The sequence below is a fragment of the Theropithecus gelada genome, chromosome X, assembly GCF_003255815.1.
Source record: "Theropithecus gelada isolate Dixy chromosome X, Tgel_1.0, whole genome shotgun sequence".
Taxonomy (NCBI): Eukaryota; Metazoa; Chordata; class Mammalia; order Primates; family Cercopithecidae; genus Theropithecus; species Theropithecus gelada.
Genome location: NC_037689.1, coordinates 43,976,582 through 43,988,765, shown reverse-complemented (window position 1 = coordinate 43,988,765; position 12,184 = coordinate 43,976,582). Strand labels below are relative to the sequence as shown.

Below are 12,184 nucleotides of genomic sequence, written 5' to 3'. Positions count from 1 at the left end.
AGCTTTAAAAAAAAAAACTAGTAAGGTGAAGAGAGTGAGGAAAATTTGGCATATGGGTAGGAAAACAACCTTCCTTCACCAGCATACCCTGCCACTTTTGGGGGAAATAAGGAATGCCTTACCCTCCATCATAGTCATGGAAAAGTTCCTTCCATTTTATACCAGATTACCAAGGAGACAAGGAACCAGTACTTACGGATCTGGTTGGTGGATGCACTGTAGAAGGCATTGACGGTCGTTGGATTTGTAAACCACCTGTAGAAAAAGAAACAAATGCCAGAGAGTAATCATCATTATACAGGCAGGAGGGAAGCAAAGACAAACACAGCATGGCTGGGTTTATTAGCAGATAACCACGGAACAATGGGGATGTTGGACATGAGGGGAAATTATTCCCTCAGTTTAGGGTGACTGTACTGCTCAATGAACAATCTCATCCTAAATTGAACACGGCTCAATGAGAATATATTAACAAGCACAGTTATTTATTGTTACTAACTTAACAGAATAAAAAAGTCAGCATACCAGTGCTTTTGAAAAAGTTTTTTTTTTTTTAATTATACTTTAAGTTCTAGGGTACATGTGCATAACGTGCAGGTTTGTTACATATGTATACTTGTGCCATGTTGGTGTGCTGCACCCATCAACTCGTCATTTACATCAGGTATAACTCCCAATGCAATCCCTCCCCCCTCCCCCCGCCGTGATAGGCCCTGGTGTGTGATGTTCCCCTTCCCGAGTCCAAGTGATCTCATTGTTCAGTTCCCACCTATGAGTGAGAACATGCGGTGTTTGGTTTTCTGTTCTTGCGATAGTTTGCTGAGAATGATGGTTTCCAGCTGCATCCATGTCCCTACAAAGGACACAAACTCATCCTTTTTTATGGCTGCATAGTATTCCATGGTGTATTTGTGCCACATTTTCTTAATCCAGTCTGTCACTGATGGAAAAAGTTTTAATGAGAAATTCTAGAATCTAAAGGGCGCTCCCTGAAATGGAAACACAGCAAGTATATATTTGCCAGGCCCTATTCAATGGGTTGAATGGACAACTGTGTTTCTATGCTGCATCACCTCTGGCCTGTCCTTTAAAAAGTTCTGGATTGCTGACAGCACAGAGGTTCATTTAAAGAAAGATGAATAAAGTCCAACTACGCTACCCAGAGGGTCTGCCTGCTCCAGTGGAAAGTGTACTGCCTCTATCACTAACTAGCTGAATTGTGTGGGAAGAGTCACCTACCTTCCTGGGCTTTAGTTTTAGCTATAAAATTAAGGCATTGCATTAGGACATCTTAAGGATCCCTTCTATCTAAGAGGAGTCTACACCCAAATCTTAAATGCACAATAGATTACTTGGATCAGCAGTCAGCAAATTTTTTTCTGTAAAGGGTGAGATCATAAATATTTTAGGCTTTACAGGCAAAGAGGCAAAATCAAAGATATTACGTAGGTACTTAAGAGCAAATTGTCCACAAATTTTATTGATGAAATTCAAAAAATAATAATAGTAATCAAGTACAATTATTTCTTTTTTTTTTTCTTTCAGAGACAGGGTTTCGGCATGTTGGCCAGGCTGGGCTCAAATTCCGGACCTCAAGTGATCCGCCCACTTCAGCCTCCCAAAGTGCTGGAATTATAGGCGTGAGCCACCATGCCCAGCTGAGTACAATTATTTCTACTACAGGCCTATTAACGAAAATAATGGAATTATTTTGGGGTGAGATAACATTTTGCTTAATTGGGGTTCTAAGTTATGCTTATCCAATTTGCAGGTTCCTCAAAAAACTAAAAAGGGAGCTACTATATGATCCAGCAGCCCCACTGCTGGGTACATACCCAAAGAAAGAAAATAACTGATGAGATATCTGCACTCCCATGTTTGTTGCAGCACCGTTTGCAATAGCCAAGATTTGGAAGCAACCTAAGTGTCCACCAACAGGTGAATGGATAAAGAAAATATGGTACATATACACAATGGAGTACTATTCAGCCAGAAAAAAGAATGAGAGCGTGTCATTTGCAACACATGGATGGAACTGGAGGTCATTATGTTAAGTGAAATAAGCCAGGCACAGAAAGACAAACATTGCATGTTCTCACGTATTTGTGGGATCTAAAAACCAAAACAATTGAAATCGTGGAGATAGAGAGGAGAAGCATGGTTACCAGAGGCTGGGAAGGGCGGTAGGGGAATCGGGGAGAAGTGGGGATGGGTAATGGGTACAAAAAATATATAGTTAGAAAGAATGAATAAGATCTAGTATTTGATAGCACAACAGGGTGACTATAGTCAATAATAACTCTACATTTTAAAATAACGAAAATAATATAAGTGGATGTTTGTAACACAAAGGATAAATGCTTGAGGGGATAGATACTCCCATTTTCCATGATGCGATTATGCATTGCAGGCCTGTATCAAAATATCTCATGTACCCCATAAATATTTACAACTACTACATACCAACAAAAATTATTTTAATTAAAAAACAAAAACAAAAACAAACAACCAAATGAAGTTAGGGCTTCCCCATCATCAAACCAACTGCAAACATTTATCTCTAAAAATTATTCTTAGCTCATGGGCCATACAAAAACAGGCAGCAGGTGAGATTTAGCCCACAGGCATAGTGGCCAACCCCTGACTTAGATGGTTGTAAGTTTCAGTGACTGCTTATTATGATTAAAACCAAGCAATTCATCTTAAGCTAAACTGCTAAAAATAAACTCATAAGCCCAGCAGTGGTATGCAAATACAGTTCCAGCTACTTGGGAGGCTGAGGCAGGAGGACTGCCTGAGCCCAGAAGTTCGAGTCTCTAAAAAAATAAAAAAGGAAAGAAAGAAAAATGTGTGTATAAATCCCTTTCTAGAACAATTGTTTTACTCATTTATCTCTAATAAAATAATTATGTCAGACTAACAAATTAATTTATGTCAGGTTAATATGAAACTAATGCGAAATCCAATTGTTGACACTAGTTGATAAACTCATACCTTCTCCCCAACTGTAAAGAAGTCTAAGAATATGTCATTCTGTTTTCATTGTCCTTATTATCAGCTAACATTCACTGAGCACTTACTATGTCCTAAGCACCTTCTATTCATCAGTTTTTCCCCACGGCAACATAGGAATTATTAGCCCATTTCACAGATGAGGATAATGAGACTTAGGAGCATTATGTACTTGTACAAGGCCTGGTCTGTCTGACTTCAAATCAGTTCTCCTAAGCATTATATTATATGTAGATATTACTGGAAATCAAGAAAGAGTGCCTCCTCTCTTTTAAAAACTGAAACCTAGACATATTTCCATAAAATGCATATTCTTTTCCTTCAAATTTAGGGTATTTCAATGAAGCCCTAGTGTTTAACATAAACTTGCTGGTTGGCCTACTTTCCTGAGGAAACAGTGAATGGGAAAGCACCTCTATTGACCTAACTTGGCTACCTGTAGTAGGTAAAGTTATGGCCAAGTCCTAATCCCTGGATCCTGTGAACATGTTACATCACATAGTAAGAAGGACTTTACAGGTGTAACCAAGCTTAAGGACCGTAAAATAGAAAGATTATCCTGGATTATTCAGGTAGGCTAAATCCAATCACAAGCCCTTAAAGCAGACAACCTTGTTCGGCTGGAATCAGAGAGATGCAACAGAGGAGGAAGTCAGAGGAGCCACTGCAGAGCAGGAAGGCAGGGATAGTCCGGGGTGAGAAGGATTTGACACTCTCCTGGCTCTAAGATGTAGGGGCAATGTATGAGGACTGGATAAAGCCTTCTGAGAACAAAGAGTAGCTTCCAGGCAATAGCCAGCAAGGAAGTAAAGACCTTACCCCTACAACCAGAAAGAAATGGATTCTGCCAACAACCTGAATCCCCTTGGAAGGGGATGCTTCCCAGAGCCTCCCCATAAAAGCCCAGCCGGCTGACACTCTTAATTTCAGCCTTATGAAATCCAAAGCAAAGAAACAACCAAGCTACCCCAGACTTTTGACCTAGAGAACTGTGAGATAATAAATCTGCGTTGTTTTAAGCTGTTAAGGTTTTAGGAGTTTGTTACAGTAGCAATAGGAAACTAATACACCATCCTAAGAACCCAACATTTCTAAGTCAAAAGGGGAAAATCCAGGTGGGTGCCTTGGCTTCGAAATAGCATTGGACTGAATCATAATATATACAAAAGATAATGTGTATTCCTAGAGTTTGTCCCTTCTCTTTGTGTTCTTCCCAACTCCCCTCTCTTTAAAATAACAAACTTTTAAAACATTCAGGTAAGGGCTATGCAGGGAAAAGGTTCCTAACTGCTGGTAGACAAAGGTAGACAAAGCAAACCAAACAACCAGTCTCTGAAACGAGAACTTAATGGGGCTTCTGAAGCTTCAACAAGAATAACGAAAACATCTTATTTCAGACACATGATCTTACCATTCCTGAGCTCCCAGGGCTCTTATTGACTCTAGGGCACATTTGGAGCCTTGATAATACCCAGAGCTGATATTAAGCAGCTGCACCAGTAGATCCTACCAGTTGTTGATGCTGTTATTTCTTCTATTTGTTCAGGGCCCATGCCAAACCAGCTGTTAAGCATTTTGTATATCTCCCGTATTACATCCAAGTTTATTATATATTTAGTTTTACTATTCTCTAATGTAAGGCTACATGTGCTAGTTTTAATATGTGCTTGTGAACTTTTTTACACTCCTCCCATGAAGAGATGGAGTCCAAATTCCTCTCCCCTTGATTATGGGTTAGCCTTAGTGACTCACTTCTAAAGAATAATATGCAGCAGAAATGACAGTGTGACTTCCAAGGCTAGGTAATTAAAGGTGATACAACCTCCCCCTGATGCATATAAGCACACCCTCCCTCCCTCCCTCTTTCTCAGAAAAGCTGCTCTTTGAAGTTTCTATATCAATCAACATGCTGTAAGGAAACCCAACATACATGAAGAGGCCATATGTAGATGTTCTAGTCAACAGTCAGCATCAACCATTAGCCATGTGAGAGAGGTAGCCTTCCATATGACACCAGCCCCAGCCACTATTTGATTGGAACTACATGAAAGACCACAAATGGCCAGGTGCAGTGGCTCACACCCGTAATCCCAGTGCTTTGGGAGGCTGAGATGGGCAGATCACCTGAAGTCAGGAGTTTGAAACCAGCCTGGCAAACATGGTGAAATGCTGTCTGTACTAAAACTACAAAAATTAGCTGAGCTTGGTGGTGGGCACCTGTAATCTCAGCTACTCAGGAGGCTGAGGCAGGAGAATCACTTGAACCTGGGAGACGGAGGTTGCAGTGAGCTGAGATCACGCCAATGTACTCCAGCCTGGGTGACACAGCGAGACTCTGTGAAAAACAAACAAACAAAAAACAAAAACAAACAAACAAAACCCCACCAACAAGAACCATGCAGCTGAGCCTAGTGATCCCCAGAACCATGAGAGAGAAAAATAATTACTGCTGTTTCAATACTCTAAATTTGGGGGAGGTTTGTCACACAGCAATAGATAAATGGAGTGCTGAAAAGTTGGCTATCCACAGACTAAGTCCAACCCAATGGGCTGAATCTTCCCAGAAAACTGTTTTGCTTGCCGAACACAATGGCTTAACAAACGATTGAATTGGAATTTATTTAAGTGGTGTGTGTAGTTACTAGTTTTCCACAGTCCCCACCACTCCCTGTTGTTTACACCCATGTAGGTCAACCATTTGTTAACTGGCTGGCCTCTGAAGGCATCTGAGTTTGCACAGCTTATCTCCCAACAAGATTTTAAGTTGCTTATGGGCTTTGACTGCTGGTTGGCCTACTTTCCTGAGGAAACAGTGAATGGGAAAGCACCTCTATTGACCTAACTTGGCTACCTGTAGTAGGTAAAATTATGGCCAAGTCCTAATCCCTGGATCCTGTGAACATGTTACATCACATAGTAAGAAGGACTTTACAGGTGTAATTAAGCTTAAGGACTGTAAAATAGAGAGATTATCCTGGATTATTCAGGTAGGCTAAATCCAATCACAAGCCCTTAAAGCAGACAACCTTGTTCGGCTGGAATCAGAGAGATGCAACAGAGGAGGAAGTCAGAGGAGCCACTGCAGAGCAGGAAGGCAGGGATAGTCCGGGGTGAGAAGGATTTGACACTCTGCTGGCTCTAAGATGTAGGGGCAATGTATGAGGACTGGATAAAGCCTTCTGAGAACAAAGAGTAGCTTCCAATTGGACAAGACATTGCTGTCCAAATGGTATGTGCTGAACAGAAGATCACAAATCCATTAAAATGAATTTATTGCTATGTATACATCCACTTGAATAAACACAGAATATCATTCAAGTGCTTTAAATTCTTCTTACTATGTCTTTAGGGTGCTTCTGCAGTCTGTGTTTGAGAAAGGATTTGGTGGATAAGGTAGGGAGAGGTCTCATAGAAATTTCAAATCCCAAAATAATGGAGACGAAATTATACTGGAGAATGAGATACATAAAAGGAATATAATACCAAAATACAAGAATCTGAAGAAAAAGACATTGGTACCCCTATTTCTTTGGACCATATAAAATAGATATACATCAGGCTAAAGTTTTACGTTTTTCTTATCAACTCTTACAGGTAGTCTAGGGAATATGGAATGGAAAAGCCATAGTGTATTTATTGCTTTCTTATTAATATCCTGCAGATTATATCACTCCCATTCCATGCTATAGATAATGCTTTTCCAAACAAAAGTTCTGGGCAGGAACATAATTTATAAAGACATTTAATATATCTTTACATTTTTTTCAAAAGATAGAGAATTCAGACATGTTTGGTCACAGTAGAATGAGAGTGAGTTAATAGTGAGACTGACTTAAAATAATTTCTGTCAAAGAAGGTGATCCTGAGGGAAAGAAATTACTTTCAACTCAAGCCGAGCAGTAAGTAAATCCTCTATTTTTAAGCAAGCTGATGAAGTGACAATTCTGTGAACCAACCCCTAAATATGTACCTTCAGGGATGGCCACCCAATTAATTTCATTCTTGCTGACATTTCCCATTGCCTTAGAAACTTCTTAATGCACATTAGTGCAGCTAAAATGGATTCCATGAGAATGAAAGATAAAGGGTCTTTATCTCTTACACCCACAAAGAAGCAAAATGTTATTTCAGGGCTTTGTGAAAATATAATCGTGATGTGCTGTTCAAAGTAAACTAGTGTAGTAGAGCTACTCCAGAATCATCCCCACTCGATTAACTCATGAAGTTTCAGAACTGAAAGATGTCAATTCAAGCCAATGAGTATCATGAGGCTAAAATTCTCTACAATGCCTGAAAAGGAACAGCCAGATGTTTCCTTTAAAAAAAGAAAAGGAATTTACTCATATCCCTTTACTATGCAAAGAAGACCTTAAATTTCTAAATGCTATTTCCCTGAAATAGACATATAGACTGAGGAAACAAGAATTGTAAGCATTGCACTGATTTTCATTTCTGGAGAACTCTTCCCAAAAGTTAACCAATTTAATACCCTTGTGAAAGAGCTATTTGTTTTTCAGTGACAGAAAAGAAAACCACACAAATCTCAGTTTGCCTAAGTGACAAAGCAGTATATTTCTAAGGCATGAATAAAATATTAGAAATAGTTAAGACCATTAGAATCTGACAGTTCATCAGTATCCCAGGATGATGTTAAAGATAACACATTTAGGAGTTTTTCAATTACTAATCCAGGCCTTTCTACACACCTAAATGAATAATGACATTTTGAAATCAAAGAATTAGACTGGCTGTATTGCCAATATGCAGGAGCCCCTGAAAATTCACCAAAAAATTGGTGAAATGCTTCCATTTTCCACAGATTTTTTTTAAAAAAAAGAGTTGGAACTGATCTGAAGCAAATATTAAAGGGCAAGATTATACAGATCTGTGACTACCGTATTACATGTAGATGGTCATAGGGATACTGGAAATCATTTGCCGAAGTCATCAGATTTGAGTATTGGATTTAAGAAGTCTAAATCTAAAACTATTGAATAATTTAGATTGGGAATGAAACAGGATAGGTGGACTGAGAAATAATGTGATGACAGGAAAGAACCAAAGACAGTGGAGCAAATGGCTTTAAACCATTATCTATCATTTTTCGAAGCAGTTCTAAAGCCTTCTGCTTTTTTCCTTTGTGCTTTTGACTGGAGTCAGGGATAGGCAGGGGAGAGATTCAGCTTTAGGCCTACCTCTTAAAGTCAGTAACCGCCAGTGAATTATTCAGGTGCATATTATAGGAAGGTTTGAAAGACAGAGATCAGGGATGGCCGGATGGAAACATAAGAGGGAGAAGTGGTAATCATCACTTAAGCCAAGGGAAAGCACGGGGGCTCAGAGTTTCTAGAAGCCAGGACAGAACAGGGACTTAAAAGGGAGAGTGGCAAGAGACTAGGGAGCATAAAAAGAGCCAGTCAAAGATCGAGAAATCAGAATATTAGCCAAGGTTAAAAAGTGGACCACGAAAAAAAATTGTAACCCATGGAAGCCAGGCTTGCAGTTATAATGGCATGAGAAGGTTGACAAATCATTTCTACAAAAACCAAGTATAAAACTGGACAACACTGTCAATAAACAGCCATTTTAGGAATCTGGGAATTGATCAAGGGGGAGCAATAAATTAAGCAAAATTTAATATTTAAAAACTGGTAGAGCTTGGCATTAACTAGAGCAGGCACTATGGCCTTTTTGCCTGAGACTACTCCTGTCCCTCCTAGCTCATTGAGACCTTAGATTTGTCAGAAAAAGGCTGGTTGGGAAATCAGCAGCTTTGCTGCCCCAGTGGGTAGACTCAACTGGGGGGGGGAGTGAAAAGCCACAGCTTTGTCAGATAAAATTGGCCAACATAGAGGATGAAGTAGAGCAAGAAGTTTGAAGAGAAACCTCCATCAAGTGTCCTCCCTGCAGGAACACCAAACTGAACAACTAGCCACACAAACACACGCACGCACGCGCGCGCGCACACACACACACACACACACACACACGGCATCTTCATAAGAACCAAAATCCAGGTGAACAATCACAATACCTGGTTTTAACATCACATCAAGGAAAGAGGCACTGAAGAGGGTAGGAAAGCCAGTCCTGAACTGCCTACACCACCCTTCCCTTATTCCCCAGCAGCAGCAACATGGGCACAGAGAGAAAAATCTGTGTGCTTGGGGGAAGGAGAGCACAGTGATTGTGGGACTTTGCACTGGAACTCAGTGCTGTCCTATCACAGTGGGAAGAAACACAGGGCATATGATCACGTAAATTGATGCTAAAGAAGCATTTAATAAAATTCAACATCGTTTCAGGATAAAAACTCTGAAAAAACTGGGTATGGAAGGAATATACCTCAACACAGTAATAGCCATATATGACAGAGCCACAGCTAGTATCACACTGAATGGGGAAAAACTGAAAGCCTTTCCTCTAAGATCTAGACAAGACAAGGAGGCCCACTTTTACCACTGTTATTCAACATAGTACTAGAAGTCCTAGCCAGAGTAATCAGACAACAGAAAGAAGTAAGGGGCATCCAAATTAGAAAGAAAGAAGTTGGCTGGGCAAAGTGGCTCACGCCTGTAATCCCAGCACTTTGGGAGGCCGAGGTGGGTGGATCATGAGGTCAGGAGATCGAGACCATCCTGGCTAACACGGTGAAACCCCGTCTCTACTAAAAAAAAAAAAAAAAAAAAAATTAGCTGGGCGTGGTGGCAGGCGCCTGTAGTCCCAGCTACTGGGGAGGCTGAGGCAGGAGAATGGCGTGAACCTGGGAGGCGGAGCTTGCAGTGATCAGAGACCGTGCGCCACTGCACTCCAGTCTGGGTGACAGAGCAAGACTCTGTCTCAAAAAAAAAAAGAAGAAGAAAAGAAAAGAAAGAAAGAAGTCAAATTACCCCTGTTTGTAGACAATGTGATCTTATATTTGGAAAAATCTAAAGACTCCACCAAAAACTATTAAAATGATAAACAAATTGAGTAAAGTTGCAGGATACAAAATCAACATACAAATATCAGTAGCATTTCTATATTCTAAGAGAAAGCAATCTGTAAAAGAAGTCAAGAAAATAATCTCATTTACAATAGCTGCAAATGAAATAAAATACCTAGGAATAAACTTAGCCAAAGAAGTGAAAGGTCTCTACAATGAAAACTATAAACACGTTGATGCAAGAAATTGAAGAGGACACAAAAAAGTAAAGCTATTCCATGTTAATGGATTAGAAGAATCAATACTGTGAAAATGCCCATAGTACCAAAAGCAATCTACAGATTCACTGTAATCCCCATCAAAGTATCAATGACGTTCTTCACAGAAATAGAAAAAAAAATCCTAAAATTTATATGGAACCACAAAAGATCCAGAATAGCCAATGTTATCCTAAGCAAAAACAACAAAACTGGAGGAATCACATTACTTGACTTCAAATTATACTACAGAGCTATAGTAACCAAAATAGCATGATATTGGCATAAAAACAGACACATAGACACAAAGATCTGAATAGACATTTCTCAAATGGAGACATACAAAAGGCAAACAGGTATATGAAAAGGTGCACAACATCAATGATTATCAGATAAATGCAAATCAAAAATTACAATGAGATATCATCTTACTCCAGTGAAAATGACTTTTATTCAAAAGACAGGAAAAAACAAATTCTGGTGAGGCTGTTGAGAAAAGAGAACCCTCAATACTCTGTTAGAGGGAATGTAAATTAGTACAACCACTATGGAGAACAGTTTGGAGGTTCCTCAAACAACTAAAAATAGGGCTACCTTACAGTCCAGCAATCCCACTACTGGGTATATACCTAAAAGAAAGAAAATCAGTATATCAAAGAGACATCTGCTCTTCCATGTTTATTGTAGAACTGTTTACAATAGCCAAGATTTAGAAGCAACCTGTGTGTTCATCAACAGACAAATGGATAAAGAAAATGTGGTACATATATAAAATAGAGTACTATTAAGCCACAAAAAAGAATGAAATCTTGTCATTTACAACAACATGGATGAAACTAGAGAATATTAAGTGAAGGCCGGGCGCAGTGGCTCAAGCCTGTAATCCCAGCACTTTGGGAGGCCGAGACGGGTGGATCACGAGGTCAGGAGATCGAGACCATCCTGGCTAACCCGGTGAAACCCCGTCTCTACTAAAAAATACAAAAAACTAGCTGGGCGAGGTGGCACGCGCCTGTAGTCCCAGCTACTCGGGAGGCTGAGGCAGGAGAATGGCCTGAACCCGGGAGGTGGAGCTTGCAGTGAGCTGAGATCTGGCCACTGCACTCCAGCCCGGGCGACAGAGCAAGACTTCGTCTCAAAAAAAAAAAAAAAAAAAAAAGAGAATATTAAGTGAAATAAACCAGCCCCAGACAAACTTCACATGTTCTCACTTATTTGTGGGAACTAAAAATTCAAACAATTGAACTCATGGAGACAGAAAGTAGAATGAGGCTGAGAAGGGTACTGGGTCGAGGTAAGTGGGGATGGTTCATGGGTACAAAAATATAGTTAGATAGAATGAATAAGATCTAGTATTTGATTGCATAACAGGGTGACTACAGTCAACAATTTATTATAGATTTAAAAATAACAATAAGTGTATAATTGAACTGTTTGTAACATAAAGAAAGGATAAATGCTTGAGGCTATGGATACCCCATTTGCCCTGATGTGGTTATTACACATTCTATGCCTGTATTGAAATATCTTATGTACCTCATAAATCTGTACACCTACTAGGTACCCACAATTTTTTTTTTTAATTTTTGAATGACCAACTTAGTAAAAAACCAATGAGGAAAACCCAGTCAGAAATTTAAAAGAGAGATCCTGTAACTGACATAGTAATAGAAGAGCTGACTAAGTACTCCATACATCCCTGGCTGACTGGGAAACTAGGCACATGTGTAGGGAAGACCAGTGAGGGCCTGGTGGAAGGTGAAATTGAAGGTGGACTGAGAACTGGCTGTAATTTTGAAAGTGCTCCCAACCCACACACAGAGGAACTGGCAGAGGGTAGAAACCCTGTAGACTCAAGGTGTTTGAGCACAAGCTCTGACCTAATCACTGAGCACTGAGCTATGTAGACACAGGGACAACCATTAGGAAGTGAGGCTAAAACCTACAAATAAGAGTTAAAAAACTGAGCAGAGACATCGACAGCTGCATA

The 12,184-nt window shown here is 39.8% G+C and overlaps 1 protein-coding gene across 2 annotated transcripts in view; it reads right to left on the bottom strand.

The window, feature by feature from the left end:
• Positions 1-12,184, bottom strand: part of PHEX (phosphate regulating endopeptidase homolog X-linked) — a 224,937-nt gene that overhangs the window by 56,845 nt on the left and 155,908 nt on the right. For both annotated transcript variants that reach the window (XM_025372572.1, XM_025372573.1), the window contains exon 15: positions 197-255. In XM_025372572.1, coding sequence (XP_025228357.1) covers positions 197-255 — 59 coding nt within the window. The remainder of the gene's footprint in view (positions 1-196; positions 256-12,184) is intronic.